The 17234-nt window shown below is 44.6% G+C and overlaps 1 protein-coding gene across 1 annotated transcript in view; it reads right to left on the reverse strand.

Annotated features, from left to right (window-relative positions):
• Window positions 1-17234, reverse strand: part of ABCG5 (ATP binding cassette subfamily G member 5) — a 30923-nt gene that overhangs the window by 2012 nt on the left and 11677 nt on the right. Inside the window, exons 5-11 of the mRNA XM_019970076.2 lie at window positions 14175-14307; window positions 12304-12443; window positions 11189-11318; window positions 10509-10722; window positions 10221-10426; window positions 9255-9393; window positions 5052-5237 (exon numbers count right to left, since the gene is read on the reverse strand). Of these exons, the coding sequence (XP_019825635.2) occupies window positions 5052-5237; window positions 9255-9393; window positions 10221-10426; window positions 10509-10722; window positions 11189-11318; window positions 12304-12443; window positions 14175-14307 (1148 nt within the window). The remainder of the gene's footprint in view (window positions 1-5051; window positions 5238-9254; window positions 9394-10220; window positions 10427-10508; window positions 10723-11188; window positions 11319-12303; window positions 12444-14174; window positions 14308-17234) is intronic.

Here is a 17234-nt window from a genome sequence, read left to right on the forward strand (position 1 = left end):
TAGCTTCTATCAGTCAACAAATATGTATTAAATTCTTTCTGTTTGCAAGGCACTAATTCAGGGTGCTTAAAAATCAAATCCCTTATGATTATACAGTGGAAGTGAGAAGTAGATTTAAGGGCCTAGATCTGATAGATAGAGTGCCTGATGAACTATGGAATGAGGTTCGTGACATTGTACAGGAGACAGGGATCAAGACCATTCCCATAGAAAAGAAATGCAAAAAAGCAAAATGGCTGTCTGGGGAGGCCTTACAAATAGCTGTGAAAAGAAGAGAAGCAAAAAGCAAAGGAGAAAAGGAAAGATATAAACATCTGAATGCAGAATTCCAAAGAATAGCAAGAAGAGATAAGAAAGGCTTCTTCAGCGATCAATGCAAAGAAATAGAGGAAAACAACAGAATGGGAAAGACTAGAGATCTCTTCAAGAAAATCAGAGATACCAAAGGAACATTTCATGCAAAGATGAGCTCGATAAAGGACAGAAATGGTATGGACCTAACAGAAGCAGAAGATATTAAGAAGAGATGGCAAGAATACACAGAAGAACTGTACAAAAAAGATCTTAATGACCCAGATAATCACAATGGTGATCACTGACCTAGAGCCAGACATCCTGGAATGTGAAGTCAAGCGGGCCTTAGAAAGCATCACTACGAACAAAGCTAGTGGAGGTGATGGAATACCAGTTGAGCTATTCCAAATCCTGTAAGATGATGCTGTGAAAGTGCTGCACTCAATATGCCAGCACATTTGGAAAACTCAGCAGTGGCCACAGGACTGGGAAAGGTCAGTTTTCATTCCAATCCCAAAGAAAGGCAATGCCAAAGAATGCTCAAACTACCACACAATTTGCAGTCATCTCACACACTAGCAAAGTAATGCTCAAAATTCTCCAACCCAGGCTTTAGCAATATGTGAACTGTGAACTTCCAGATGTTCAAGCTGGTTTTAGAAAAGGCAGAGGAACCAGAGATCAAATTGCCAACATCCGCTGGATCATAGAAAAAGCAAGAGAGTTCCAGAAAAACATCTATTTCTGCTTTATTGACTATGCCAAAGCCTTTGACTGTGTGGATCACAATAAACTGTGGAAAATTCTGAAAGAGATGGGAATACCAGACCACCTGATCTGCCTCTTGAGAAATTTGTATGCAGGTCAGGAAGCAACAGTTAGAACTGGACATGGAACAGACTGGTTCCAAATAGGAAAAGGAGTTCGTCAAGGCTGTATATCGTCACCCTGTTTATTTAACTTAGATGCAGAGTACATCATGAGAAACACTGGACTGGAAGAAACACAAGCTGGAATCAAGATTGACAGGAGAAATATCAATAGCCTCAGATATGCAGATGACACCACCCTTATGGCAGAAAGTGAAGAGGAACTCAAAAGCCTCTTGATGAAAGTGAAAGTGGAGAGTGAAAAAGTTGGCTTAAAGCTCAACATTCAGAAAACGAAGATCATGGCATCCGGTCCCACCACTTCATGGGAAATAGATGGGGAAACAGTGGAAACAGTGTCAGACTTTATTTTGGGGGGCTCCAAAATCACTGCAGATGGTGACTGCAGCCATGAAATTAAAAGACACTTACTCCTTGGAAGGAAAGTTATGACCAACCTAGATAGCATATTCAAAAGCAGAGACATTACTTTGCCAACAAAGGTCTGTCTAGTCAAGGCTATTGTTATTCCTGTGGTCATGTATGGATGTGAGAGTTGGACTGTGAAGAAGGCTGAGCACTGAAGAATTGATGCTTTTGAACTGTGGTGTTGGAGAAGACTCTTGAGAGTCCCTTGGACTGCAAGGAGATCCAACCAGTCCATTCTGTAGGAGATCAGCCCTGGGATTTCTTTGGAAGGAATGATGCTAAAGCTGAAACTCCAGTACTTTGGCCACCTCATGCAAAGAGTTGACTCATTGGAAAAGACTCTGATGCTGGGAGGGATTTGGGGCAGGAGGAGAAGGGGACGACAGAGGATGAGATGGCTGGATGGCATCACTGACTCGATGGACGTGAGTCTGGGTGAACTCCGGGAGTTGGTGATGGACAGGGAGGCCTGGCGTGCTGTGATTCATGGGGTCGCAAAGAGTTGGACACGACTGAGTGACTGATCTGATCTGAAGGAATCCAAAAGAAGTACCTACCCCTAAGGATTCATAATGGAGTTGGGAGACAGAGATTCTATAGCCTTAAGACTATAAAAATACACAGCAGTGAACCATTTGTGCTTAGAAAGTATAAAAAAATAGTACCAAGTGTCCATGATATTCTTGTATTTAGTATTTACGGTTTCACCAAGTGATCCCCAAACTCCATGACTTTCAGATATTGACAATGTTCTGAGGCATGAAATTGACTTAGCCACATTGAGAGGCGGCTGATTGGAAAGGATAGATGGGAGTCTGGGGAAAAGGAAGAACCCTAGGGCAGCAGAACAGTGTGAGCACAGGCCTGTGCGACTGGGCTAGAAGGCTCGAGCGGAGGGTCTGATCTGGGAGCAGTGGGAGGCGAGTTGAGAACGGCAGCCGTGACCAGCTGTTTTCAGGGCCTTGTAGGGGCTTGCCGTTGAAGGACCATGAAAACGATCACATGTCAATCAGTGTTTTAAGAGTATTAATGCGGTACCAGCAAGTAGGATGGACCAGAATAAGGACACAGGAGGAACAGCAATAAAGGGAGCAGGCTACAGCGGAAGTTCAAGGGTGAGATGACAAAGGCTTGGGACAGGATGATGGCCAGGAGAAGACGGCTGCCCAGCTGGCTGGAGTGTGAGGAGGCAGGAACCGCATGTCTCTGTCCTGTACTGCACCCCACAGGGCAAACACAAAGGCCCCACATGCATTTGGGACTTGACAGCGGGGAAGAAAACCAGTGGGATCTGGTCACTGATCCACTGTACAGGTAAGTCCTAGAAGAGAGTAGTCATTCATTTATTTACTCAGTCCAAATATTTTTTGCAAACCTAATTGGTTAAAGGCCTTGGGCCAGCCACTGAGAGAAGCTGTAACGCTTCTCTCAAGATGCTGACAGTGTATGTGAGGAAGACTGCAACATGAGCAGTGAGACCTAATAAAGGGGCCTGTCAGAGACCGCTTGTCCTGTGCCAAGGCAACGGCAGGCAGGCTTTGTGCAGGCGCAGAGGGGGACAAATCGATCAGTGAAGGACACAGGAGGAAAACCAGGCAGTGACACAGAAGTCCTCACAATACATCCAAGAGGGAGGAACCACAGACCCAAATTTATTGACGTAGGACCTTCCACACAGGGGAAAAAAGCATGCATACCTTACTCTTTCACAACAGTATGAGCTTATTTTAATTAAAGATTACATAAGAGTCTAGCAAAATACACAACAAAATTTAACTCTGGGCTGTGATACTTCAGGTAAATAACTTACTTAGTGTGTTTCTACATTGTGTATATTTTTTCCCCAAAGAACCTGCATTCTTTTGTAAGAAGAACAAAGCTCTTTCCACTTGAGTTTAAAGGAAGAGGGAGCCAAAAGTGCAAATGTTGTAGGCAGTCAGTCAGGAAAGATGAGTTGAAGGAAAAATATAAACTCGATGACTAAGACGTTGATGTGGCCTTCAGGAGTAGTTTCACCCCAATGATGGGAGTGGAACCCAGGTGAGGCCTTGGGATATTGAGGTTTTGCAAAGAACCCAAGAGCATTTTGGTAATGTTGGCCACTGCCTCCCTCCCTCTTCCTATAAACCAAACACATAACGATTCAAATAAGAAAGAGGAAATGCTGCTGAAGGTTGGGTCTGTAACCTGCGGGCTTGATTTCATGCCATTGGGGTGACTGGATCCTGTGCATTTTTCATAGATGCGAACAAGCCACTTAAGCCACATAGGCAAATATAATGTCATGGTGTCACTGCACAAAAATATCTCCTTAACTGGCCAAAACCTAGCTCACTTTGCTTAATGGTATCTCACCTTTTATAAGTCACTACAGTTCATGAAGTGTTTCCACACCGATGACCTCATGAGTCTCATGTTCCCTTGAGACAGAGGGGGCTGAGATCATTATCTCCATCTTATAAACTAAACTAATTAAGATGGAAAAGCGACTTGCCAGTGGTCACTTGGCAGCTGAGTGGTAGGAGGAAGACTCTGACTTCAGGGAGCCACATGCTTCCTGAGAGGCTTTTTACAGTGTGAGCAGAACAAAGTCAAGTCTGAGCTTAGTTTTCTTACCTGAACATCGATTGCTCTGAGTTAAATAAGTAAACAAAGAAATATGATTACATGTAATAGCTGCTCAGTAGCTTATTTGATTGGTTTTTAAGTCAAAGAAATAGCCATCTTCACATTTTTCTCAGGGACCCATAGTTTGCTTGCTAGATCCAACTCACATCACCCACCAGGAACCACTTTCACCCTCCTAAAATTTTCCACCCTTCTTACTACTACTTTTTTAAAACATATGTATGTGTGCAAGTATATTTTTTCCTGGTTATAAAATAATGCTGTCCATTATAGAAAGTTCACAAAAGAGAGAAAAATATAAAGAAAAATTAAAATGAATGTCACCCAGAGATAATTACTGTTAACATTTGGTGCATGTCCTTCTGGTCCTGATACTTTCTTCAGCAGTCTCTTACCTTCTCTTACCTCTTTTCTTATCTGACTATTCTAACTTCCTTGAAATACTTGGGAATTGAGAGCTGGACTAGAAACTCAACAGTGCCAGGGGAAGAAATGGACTAAATGCATACTAGTTAGCCTGTAATAGGCTGTGCTTCTGGAGGATAGCTTGGTTTTTCTCCTTTTGCTGTAATGTCTTATGACATATGAATCATATTGATAACACACCTAAATCATCATTTCCTGAATCTCACTCTGAAGACATTTTATTGAATAAACTGTAAACAGTTCAGAGTCTAAGCAATATTGATTAGTAAGCGCTATAAACACTCTGGACTGTGAGGTGATAGAGTATCACCACGCTCCTCTGGAATGCCTTACAATCATCATCATTAGGTGATCATTAACATCAAACCACACCAGTCTAAATCGGTTGGTATTGTTAGATCTTACCTCACGAAGCCAGAGCCCATAAGCACCCCAGCAATGGAGAGCAGGGCCACCACGCTGTTGACCACATTTGGGTTTTGGATCACGCCAAGTAGCACAAGGCTTAGAAATTCACCAATTAAGTGGGGGGCCAAGAGAGCAACAGAGAAATATGCAAATCTGGCAGCCTCAGGGTATAAGGCCAGAGTCCTGGAAAAACATAAGGTCTTTAGTTCCTCTCCGAGGGTTATAAGAAAAACTGCACAGTTGCCTTCTAGGAATAAATCCATGGTAGTTAGTGGGTGGGAAGAGTCTGCAGGGCAAGCCAAACCCCACCTTTGAAAGGCCTTTTTGGAACACAGCATTTGAGGCCATTTTGTCCTGAGAACTGTTCTGTTGGCCCCAAGTCAACTGAGCCCTGTTTTCCTTTTTTACAGCTCCTCCGCTCTCCCAGAAAAATACCAACCCTTAGAGGATGGTCACAACTCGCTGCAGTAAGTAGGGCTGAGGTGTCCAGGCTTCTCCATGAGCAGCCACATTCCGCCTGGCCAGCACTGCTCCCGCCCTAATGCCAAGGACACACAAAACCTGGTTCTCAGCCCCTCCTTCTGGGCGCCTCATTCCTATATCCTGGGGTTATTGCCAGTATGAGAATCCTTCTCCGCTTTTCTGGGGAGGGAATTAGCCCTTCCCAGGCCCGTTCCATTCCATTCTTGTCTTATTCTACCAAACCCTTCCACTGATTCGACCTTCATGTTCTTGTAAACAAGCTACCCTTATAACCCCTTATATTCCTTTCACCAAGTAACATTTCCCTGGTGACAGCATGTGCTCAACAGCCCTCAGACATGGCTGCTCTTTCTTCCATTTGTAGAGTAAGGAGGAGGAGTTAGCCTGTCTTAACATCCACCCCTCCCTACCACTCTTCAAGGTCATCGGCCTTTCCTCCTATACAAATCACGAACTTTGCTTATGCTATCACTTCTCTGCCCCAGTGCAGTCCTCTGTGACTTTTAAGGCATTGTCTCACCTTTCATACTTTCAGAGCTTCTGGACCAGGGTCAGTTTTACACTCCTGTCCATCATTATTATCCTCAAGGTCTTTAATCTTGATAATTCATCAACACCAGTGCCTCCTAATTAGGTAACCTGATCAATTCCAGTGACTCCACCCATTTAGTCTTGATCACTCACCAGGTCTTGTATTTAAATGTTGCTTGTTACTTAAAACTGCTCTGTGTTAACCTGATTTCCCTGTCTCTGGTCTAATCTGGAAACGATCTGTGAACTATCCAATTTTTCTATAGTTTCATCTACTCTCAATCTAGTGTTTTTTCTCAATGGTCTTACTTAACATGTCATAAAATAACCATTCCTTGAGTCTGCTAACCTTTTAAGTAACTTCCCCCTCTTCATTCTATTCTATACCACCAAGCTTCTCAAACAGCATCTCCTTCCGTCTCACTCCTTCTTCCCTTGTAAACCTGCCTTGCACCCCCACCACTCTGCTAAAGCTCTTTTTTGGAAGAGCACCAATACCTCCTTAATCTTTTGATACATCTCCTTGAACATCTGCAGCACTGACAGGTTTATTATATGCCCTTGAAACTCTCTCCTCTCTTGGTGTCTCTGATGCTGCCTGATCCTGCTTCTCCTTCCACCTCTGACCACCTCTCTGCCTCTCTCACTGAGTCACTTGCCTCTTCCACTCTCTGAATGTTCCTCTTAAGATATTATACTCAGACTGCTTCCTCCCTTTCTAACATTCTCTCATAAAGAATCCATTTCCAGGTCTCGACTCTTACTCCTCTTGCCTTTATTTTTTTCTACACCAACCTGTCACCCAAACCTCAGACTGACATCTCCAGTTGGGTGTCCTGTAGCATCTCAAATGCAATGTGTTCAAAACCAAATCAGTTCTCTTTCCTGGCAAACTCGATAAGGAGGCTGTCACCTTCCCATGGTCCCAGGCTGAAAATGCAGGCATCATCCATGATTTTATTTGCCCCTCAACAAGTCCATTTCATTTGAGTTCATTCAATTCTACTTTCCCAACATCTCAAAGTGATCCCCCCTACTTTCTGTTGCCACTGATACTGTCTTTACCAGGGCCTCTGCCTTTCCCAAACAGTTGCCACGGCTCCTCACTGGGCTGGCCAGTGTCCTGCCCTAACTCCAGTCTGCAACCAAAGTGATGTGGATCTCATCCTCCTGAGTCAAACAGATATGAGTCACTCCCTGAGGTTTGAAATCCTCCACTATGTCCCAATATCTAATCGTCCTCAGCCCCTCTGCCTGGCATTCAGCACCTCGCCTACCAGGCTCCAGGGCCATCAGTCATATTTTCCACTACTCCTTCCAACTCTCCTTTCCCGACAGCACAACTGAACCTTTTCTCTGAAAAGGTCTCGTGTGTTTTTGCTTCTAAACTTATGTTCCTTCTCTCTCTTCCCCTGGAATACCCTTGCTCCTTTTCCATCTGTTCAAATGTTGCTCATCTCTCCAGTTCTCCTTTATAAAGCCTCCAAGAGGCCCTCTTCCTGCCCAACCAAATGGACCCTTGTTCTCCTTCGGGTAATTCCCTGGGATAAGGATGGGGAAGAGACATATCCCATTGGTGCCTCAGCTTCCTAGTCTTCAAACAAAAATAATGAATAATGCCATCTTTACAGAATGGTGACCAGGATTACATGAAATGATATATTTAAACCTCTTAGTGCCCGACATAAAAGCAAGCACTCAATATGTTAGTCATCATTATTGTCATTATATGCCTCAACACAGTGTTTTTTTTATAATAATAATATTTTATTAATATTGCTTATATTAATCTTACGTTTTCTTGAATTAAAGTCATGTGGAGATTTGCTTATGTCCACAATCCATCATCTGAAACACTTTAGGGGCAGATGTGTTTTGGAATGCAGCAATTTACAGATTTGCAGAAGGTATCATACTGCATAGACCATGCTTGCCAAAGTGGGGTTCAGGACTTCAACTGCATTCAAGCACATTAGTATTTCCAGGAAACAGAAGTGTTACTGTTAGGAAAGTACAAAGAACCTTATGTTGGTTCTGATCAGATTTTGCTACTGAGTGAGTTCAGGTCTGATATGCTGCTAAGAGTCAAAAAAACTCCAGCTTTCAGTCCCCACAAAGAGTCAGACGTGACTGAGGATGCACACATGGGTTGGGCCTGTAGTTTACATCACAGATCAGAGATTCAGCGTGTTCCTGAGTGTCAGAGGATAAAGAGGCCTCATCAGGACCAGCAAGGAGGGCCACGAGGTCCCTGCCACACCCTGGCCGTGAGAGTCTACCCTCCTGCTCACCAGAACCAGCAGTTTTGCCTCTGTCCACCCCCAGGTTGACACCGACATCTAAGAGCCTGCAGCAAGCCTTTTCAACTCCTCATCTTAGAGCTCAAACTAACCAGGCTGTTGCTTACCTTCTACCTGTATTTCACTTGATTCATAGTAACTATTCACATGGCATATCATGGGTGTCTCTACTAATAGGAGCACAGCACAGGAATGCAGCGGCCTGAAGAAAGACAATGTCTCCAGGACCGCCTGAAGCCCTCTCTTGGGATGACAAGCTGAGCACCTTTCACTGCTGGAGTCACAGAATACCACGTGATTCCCCCATCTTAGGGGAAAGCCACAGGGATTAAGGAAGATACATCTCTCTGTCACACCAAATCAACAAATGACTCTCTACATACTTTCAGATTACATCTGTTAAAAGTTCTATGAAATAAAAAGCATCATCTACAAACCATCCATCAAAAGCATCAGGGATGCTTCATGGTTTTTCGAAGCCCTCTTCCCATAGTCACTCTTGATTCCTCAAGCCCCCATCACCCCCAACCAACTGCGATGCCCCAGGTCTGTCACTGAAATCTCAGGCAGCATTGCTGCCCCAGCTCACAGCGGCCTGGGCAGCCTGGTCCCAGCTACTCCCGAGCCCTCTGCTTGGGTCAGTGAATGTGGGACAGGCTATTTCCTGGTATGTGTAGTCTTACTGGTCTGCTCTCAGATCCCATGTGGCCCCAGTGGGGTTCTTGTATTTGCCCTGAAGGACGGAACGTTGTACAAGACTTTGGTGGGCAAAGACAGACCCTCCAGGGCGGAGAGCAGTTTATCCGGCCTCTCGCTCCACTGGTCCCACTGGCCACGGGAGGCATGACCTGGGAGAACCGAAGCCTCGGGACACCCTCTTCCTTACCAGTAGCACACACTGCAGCATACGAGGGTGGCAGTGACGCTGAAGGGAAGCACGTGCAGCATGTAGGCCAGTAGCATCTGCCACTTGTGGTACAGGCCATCCTGGCTCTCCTGGTCACTGACGGCACGCAGCACAGGAACTGGGCACAGAAGGCAGGTTTCAGAAGAGCCGGTCACCACACAGCTGGTGGAGGGAGCGTGGAAGGGCAGGGGACGGTGCTAGCCCAGGCTGAACTTGAGGTCTATCAGCACTGGGTGGTGAGGACCAGCTGAGGCCCCCCAGTGATGGAGAGAAGGGACTGCCATCCATAGAGCTATGGACACCCCTCTCCCCTGGAAACATACATTCTATGCGAACTATAGTAGGATTACAGTAGGATCATTTATTTCCGTGTCTCTAAAGTAGAGGAGGGGTGTCACCAATTCAAAAATACACATGCAAAAGAGACACTAATGAGTGACGTGAGGCACTGTGTCCTCTTTTTGTGCAGGGCCTTGGCACAGAACATCAAGAACCTAGGTATTGCTTCTGGGCTCCCACTGAGTTTGAAAACCATATGCTGGCTGTCCTAAATTAGGCTCCATAAAGCACGTTAACAGTGCAAAGTTGGCCAGGCATCCTGGCCCCGGTGAGCTGCGCTTCCTCATGGCTAAGATAGGATACCAGGGCTGACCTAAAACCACCACCATCAGGTGCCCCATCAACTCCTCATAACTTCCTGTTTCACCTGGATCCTCAGAAACCCTCAAGGAGATCCACATCGTGACCTAATTCTCACTGAGGTGTTAGCAATTCACAAGTTACCTTTTCCCAGAGAAAGAACCTGGAGAGGGCCAGGCTGAGCTCAGAGGAATACCCTTATGTTGGTGCAGTCTCGCAAGATGTCAGCTGGAGAAAGGAGATATTCAGGGAGAGAGAAGCCCCCACGCGCACTCTGGGGGCACGCCTCCTGGGCAAGGCACTCACACAGGGTCACAGCATTGAGCATGCCTGTGTACGGCATGGCACCCACAAACTGGTACAGGAGACCCACACGATCCTGGACGGCACCCTTCAGCACATCCTTCCCCAGTCGTAGAAGGAAGAAAATGACGAACAGACCCATGATCAGATTCTGAGTAAGACGCATCGTCACCGCCAGCTTATTTCTCAGTAAGTTTCTCATCACTCTCCTGAAAGCCAAACAACTCTGTTTCAATTGCTTTTCTTTTACGGGTGGATGTCTACCCATCTGAAACAGGGTGAGGCTCTTACCTCAAGAGAACACACAGTTTCGAGAGGGCTCCAGGAGAATCTCTGGTTTTGAAAGGGATCTTTGGTAATGTTTTCAGATGTTTTGTTCTTTCAATAGCCTCCATGGTTTTGTGATACATTGCTGATTCTCTGTAGGCAACTTCAATCATCTGGACTCTTCTGTAGGTTTCTATTTCTCGTTCTTTGCTTTGGGTATCCACTGATGTCAGGTCCACTGAAATTTTTTTGCCACACAAAAAAACACGTGCTTTTAAATGCATATATATACATAATGGCTAATGTATGTTTCATCATTGATTTAGGAGTTCTAGCCATAATACTTAATCTCATCAAAATAATACCTGTTGTTAATGCCCATCTATAAAAATCTTTTTCAATATTTTAAAGCTATCAGCAGGGCCATGAGGATCCCCATAGGCCTGTCTGGGAGAATCCAGATGTTCAGTTAGTTTTCCTTTGATCAAGTAGAAGGGCACCATTTCAAGAGAGATCCCCCACCTCATTCTGACAGGTCATCTATGGCAAGTTAATTGACTCGACCAAATTAATATTTTGAAGAGTAAAAATGCCAGAACAAAGGCAGAAATAAAATCCACTTGTACAGGTGTCATTTAAGCAGGAAGATGAGATGAGAAGGTTTTAAAAACATTTATGATCAGGAATGTGAAAGAAAAACTTACTATAAAAATCAAAAGGGTTTGAATGTTCAGGACAAGGGTAACCACAGCCACTGAAGAAATCAAGCATTTCCACCGGTGTCCCACAGAAAACCAGCTCTCCGCAGCTCAGGATGGCGATTTTGTCAAAGAGCTGATTGAACAACAGACAGTCTCAGTGTGTAATCAGGTAACTTCATCCTTATGGAAAACAAGCCTCAAGCAGTCAGTCCTCTGAGTGTCTCAGCCATTCATGAGTACTCTTACTGCGGCCATCGGAGCCACTCAAAATGCATCCCTACTCTTTCCAGCCTGGCTTGCCACTGTGGATCCTGCAGCCTCCCAGCTTGCACCCAGCATCATGTCTAGGATAGAAAGCAATTCATGGACCTGGCCAGACAACCAGGGTTTGAGTCCCAACCGTGCCCCTAAGTGAGAGACCTTGGACAAAGTTTTTTTTTAAATCTCAGATCTTCATCTATAAAAGTCAAATAAGAGCTCCCTAAAAGGATCCTGAGAGATTAAGGTGAGATTTTTGGATAGGAAATCTGTATGATTTAGAGGAAAAACACAGACTTGAAAGCCAACTATTAGTAGAACATGAAGGCCAGTTCCAGCTTTTTATTAACTGTGATGTTGGCTCCATTATGTATCATTTCTAAGTCTCACTCTTTCCCTCTGTAAAGTGAAAATACTGGTATCCACCTCAAAGGGTTGTGGTGTGGATTAAATGAGCTGGTGCATAGAAGTGTCTGGAACATGGTAGTTGTTTCAGCACCTTATGGTAGGTGCCAACCTCTGCCCTTCCCAAATCCAGAGCTATTGGCTTCAGTTGCTCTGGTTTAGTTAGATCCCTGCTAGTGGTAAAGAACCTGCCTGCCAATGAAGGTAGATGTAAGAGACACAGGTTCGATCCCTGGGTTGGGAAGATCTCCTGGAGGAGGGAACAGCAACACACTCCAGTATACTTGCCTGGAGAATCCCATGGACAGAGGAGCCTGGCGGGCTACAGTCCATGGGGTTGCAAAGAGTCGGACACGACTGAAGTGACTTAGCACACACGCATGCAGGTAGATCTCAGCCCAGCACACATATACCCACCCCTGACGAGTTGAGCTGGAACGAGACATCGCCCTCACCTGGAAGAGCTCAGAGCGGGGCTGGTGGATGGTGAGGATCACAATGCGGTCCCTGCGAGCCAGCTCTGCTAGGAGGACAACGATCTGATTTGCAGTCATGCAGTCCAGACCTGTGGTTGGCTCATCAAACAGCATGACCTCTGCAGGCAAAGAAAGGCCAAGCATCTGAGTCACTGCCAAGCCTGCATTCTGTGCTCTAGATTCAGAAAGTTGAATAGTTTCTTACTGAGCTGTCTTGTCCCATCCAAACAAATGCAGCCAGAGCCCAAGGGAAAACAACTGATCTGGGAGGGCCCAGCTCCCAACTCCTGAGCACATTTCAGCCTCAATCCTTGCAGGGACAAGGCAGCAACCAGATCAGTCCTCTCACATGGTACTATGGACCATTTTGGCTCCATCTGAGGTTAGGGTACCCCAGAAACCATAGACGGCAGCCCACCAGGCTCCCCTTATCCCTGGGATTCTCCAGGCAATAACACTGGAGTGGGTTGCCATTTCCTTCTCCAGTGCATGAAAGCGAAAAGTGAAAGGGAAGTCGCTCAGTCGTGTCTGACTTTTAGCGACCCTATAGACTGCAGCCCACCAGGCTCCTCCGTCCATGGGATTTTCCAGGCAAGAGTACTGGAGTGGGGTGCCATTGCCTTCTCTGAAAGGCTGAGAAGAGGCTGGTTAAAAGAACAAAATCTCAAAATTATAGTAAGTAAAGTCAGTCAAAGGAAGACAGATACTATGCGGTAGCACTTATACGTGGAATCTAAAATATGACACAAATGCATTAATCTACGAAACAGACCCACAGATACAGAGAACAGACTGGTGGTTGCCAAGGGGGGAGGGATGTAGGAAGGGATGGATTGGGAGTTTGGGATTAGCAGATGCAAAGTATTATATATAGCATGGATAAACAAGGTCCACCTGTATAATACAGGGAACTGTATTCAATATCCTGTGATAAATCATAATGGAAGAGAATACAAAGAAGAATGTATATATGTAATACTGAACCATTTTGAGGTACAGCATAAATTAACATTGTAAAGCAACTATATTCGAATAAAATAAATTTTAAAAAAGACACAATCTCACTTCATGTCTGCTGCTGCTAAGTCACTTCAGTCGTGTCCGACTCTGCACTTTCCAATACCAACTGGGTTTTCGCACTGCAAAAAAACTCTGACCCACGAAACAAAGTCCAAGATGGGGCAGGGATTTGAGTTCTTTAGAGGGTTTAACTGTAGCTTATTTCTACCCAAGAAGTATGGGGGCTCTTAAGAACATCCCTCTTATTTGCTCTGAAGAGCAGGCAGTCTTGATCTACCCCAATGCAAAGAAAGTATGCAGATCTATTATGTCTTCTTCCAAGTGCACAGAAGTGACAGTTTCCCCAGGTATTGGGGAAAATGACCAAGGCAGGAAGGAAAGATGGCCATCTCATCTTGGTGGCCCTTCCTCCAGTATACATACTTTCTCATATATCACTCAAAGTTCTGTTTTAATTCCTACCATTTCATAAATACTTCTAGTCATACCCAAACTCACTGCCTCTCCAGAGCAGACAGAGTGGCACTACCCTAGTAAGAAGCGAGGATGGATAGGGCAGGGTCCATATTCAAGGAAGACCTTAACTGAACATCAACACAGAAGCAGTGCTTCCAAGTCTATGAGCTGTTTTATACTTGGATGATGGAATCACCTTAGGAAATATATAGCATTTCCAAAGAAACTGGCTCCCCACTTTGAAAAACCTCAGTGGCTTCAGTTCAACACAACCCACTTTCCAAATGGAAACTTGTGAAGAAAGGGCTGAAAATGTCTGTAGACATGTGAAAGATGCCAGGCAGCAGCCAGTAGCAGTTCTGGGTCCCACTTACTGGGATCCTGGAGGAGCTGGGCTGCAATGGAGACTCGGCGCCTCTCGCCATGGGAAATTCCCCCAAAGCTGTAGTTGCCAATCAGTTGATCTGCCACGTGGCTCAAACTCAGCTCCGTCATGACTGCCTCCACCTGTAAGACACAATGTCCAGGAAGGCTGGTCACTGCTGGGTTGCTGTTCCAATTCATAGGCTGAAGATGGCAGGGGAGAGGCAACACACTTCTCTTGAGTGCTTGGGCCACTTTTAGACTCACCACATCCTAGGAAAAGCACCCTTAATACAGAAGAATCCAATTTGGTTTAAATCACAATGGGTTTCCCTGGTGGCTCATTGGTAAAGAATTCACCTGCCAAGCAGGAGACATGGGTTCAATCCCTGAGTTGGGAAGATCCCCTGGAGAAGGAAATGGCAACCCACTCCAGTATCCTTGCCTTGGAAATCCCATGGACAGAGAAGCCTGGTAAGCTACAGTCCATGGGATCTCAAAGAGTCAGACACGACTTACCAACTAAACAACAACAAATTGGATTAAAATAAATGATATGAATTTGTTTTCCCTGAAAGACCTTAGAGCAACAAAAACTGCTTCTACTAGTTTCAGGGAAATTCAGTAGGAAGCAATGGAGATTTTGTTGAACTCCTGTTTTCAGATGCTACAGTTAGTCCAGCCCGTAAGAAAACTCCCAAAGGCGTAGTTACGATATAGCTTAATTTTTTAATCTTTGGTTTTTGAAACTTTATTATAATAAATGTTTCATATGTTTAAGAAAAGATTCAATTTCGTTTGAACTAAACCTCACTTTTCCTCTGTAACCCAAATAAGTCCTGGAGTCCCATGTGATCCAACTGCACTGTGGTTTTGGATCAAATATAATCCAGCTATCAAAAATAATTAAAAACAAAGCCAATCTTTATTTGAATCTCTTTAAGGACTTCAAAAGGGACCTAGTTTATAATCTGCAGCCACAAGGACTTTAAAAGGGACCTAGTTTATAATCTCCAGCCACACTTTAAAAAATTCCTTTTTCCCAATTCTTGTCACCCTGCTTATCTTATATCCTACAGCTCCCTGAAACCCTCTCCTTATTCAACTCAAAATAATAACCAGTAAAAAAAATTCTTTACTGACTCTCAAATCAAGAAGGTTGACCTTTTCCTTCCCTCTCCCTCTTTTCTTCCTCAGCTTATCCCTTCTCCAGAGACCCTTCAAAAATCTCCATTTCTGGCTCCCCCTTGATTGAGTACCCTTCTCTGTATTAGACCCTGGGGAAAGCAGATAGAAAGAGACTGAGAATACTTATATATAAGGCAATGAGTTTTGTTCCCATATATCTCTAATGAGATTGTGTTTCTTTTACAATGAAAAAATAAACAAAATACCACATTAAAAAATAACAACAACAAACTAAACTGGAGTAAGGGAGGGAATAACTTATGGAACAAAGTTCCAGAGGATACAGGGAGTCGGAGCAATGCACGAAGCTTTCACCAAAAGACAAGACACATCTGAAACAGATACAAAGGAATAATGAGGTGGTTAAAAATGCGTAAGTAAGCCAGAATGATCTATACTGGAAAAAAGAAGGTGTTTTCTTGCCATCAGAGTGGAAGGATCCTGGAACTGAGTTTCACTTGACATGGCAGGGTTTACATGTGCACCAGCCAGGGCAAATTTCTGAGCATCACTTTCATCTGCTCTGCAACAGCAAGAAAGGAGTAAAGCTTGCCCCTCCTGGCTCAGAAGGGATGGAGAGAGGAGACATTTACTAAATCTGTTTCATATGTCTCTGGCTAGAAGCCTCTCCCATGTTTTGCAAACTGCACTGAGAACAGAATAATTCTCAGAGTCTTGGAAGGGACCACGAGGATCATTGGGCTCATCAATCCTCTCCGTGCTATGTGATTTCACATAAACTGATTCATTCTTCGTATCAGCTCCAGGAAAGATGCATCATTACTCTATTACAGGGAAGAAAAGTCCATAGACTGCCAAAGGTCACAGCATTAACAAATGGCAGAGCTGGGACTGAGAGCAAGCCATGTGGCTTCTCAGCACAGTCTGCCCACATCAATCACGGCTTTAAGCTTGGATTCGCAGAGGACAGAGGCAGATCTGTTGCACTTTCTGCTCTGTCTAGCCAAAGCTATGGTTTTTCCAGTGGTCATGTATGGATGTGAGAGTTGGACTATAAAGAAAGCTGAGCACCGAAGAATTGATCTTTTGAACAGCGGTGTTGGAGAAGACTCTTGAGAGTCCCTTGGACTGCAAGGAGATCAAACCAGTCAATGCTAATGGAAATCAGTCCTGAATATTCACTGGAAGGACTGATGCTGAAGCTGAAACTCCAATACTTGGGCCACCTGATTCAAAGAACTGACTCATTGGAAAAGACCCTGATGCTGGGAAAGATTGAAGGCAGGAGGAGAAGGGGATGACTGATGATGAGATGGTTGAGTGGCATCACCAACTTGATGGACATGAGTTTGAGCAAGCTCTGGGAGTTGGTGATGGACAGGGAAGCCTGGCATGTTGCAGTCCATGGGGTCGCAAAGAGTCGGACACGACTGAGTGACTGAACTGACTGACTGCTCTGTTTATCATAGATACTTCCTTCTCCCTAAACTACTTTGTCAGGATTTTACATCCTGTAGACTGTATCTGCTCAGAAAGTACCCTCAAGCAGGGAGAATAATATGATAGGAAATTCTGAAGGACATTTAGGGGCTGCAAGTGCCAGGAAGAGGGACCATTCACAGGAAGTGAATTTGCCATCGACCAATTTCGGATACCCTTGAATTTTCTGAGTATTTGTGCAAATATATGCATTTTCAGGATGGAAAGCTCAGTGGCTTTTTCAGATTCTCTCCCTGGGATATGTGATGTAAATGGATCACCATCTCAAAAGAACCTGCTTATGACTTCCTTTCTCCAACTCAAATACCAATGAGATCTTCTCCTACCCGTTTTAGAGAAAAAAATACTAAAGCAGGGAGACAAGCCTGCAGAGGGCTCATCTGCCACTGTCAGGGGGGGCTAAGTCATGGGAACATGCCTGT

Source organism: Bos indicus, chromosome 11 (assembly GCF_029378745.1).
Source record: "Bos indicus isolate NIAB-ARS_2022 breed Sahiwal x Tharparkar chromosome 11, NIAB-ARS_B.indTharparkar_mat_pri_1.0, whole genome shotgun sequence".
Taxonomy (NCBI): Eukaryota; Metazoa; Chordata; class Mammalia; order Artiodactyla; family Bovidae; genus Bos; species Bos indicus.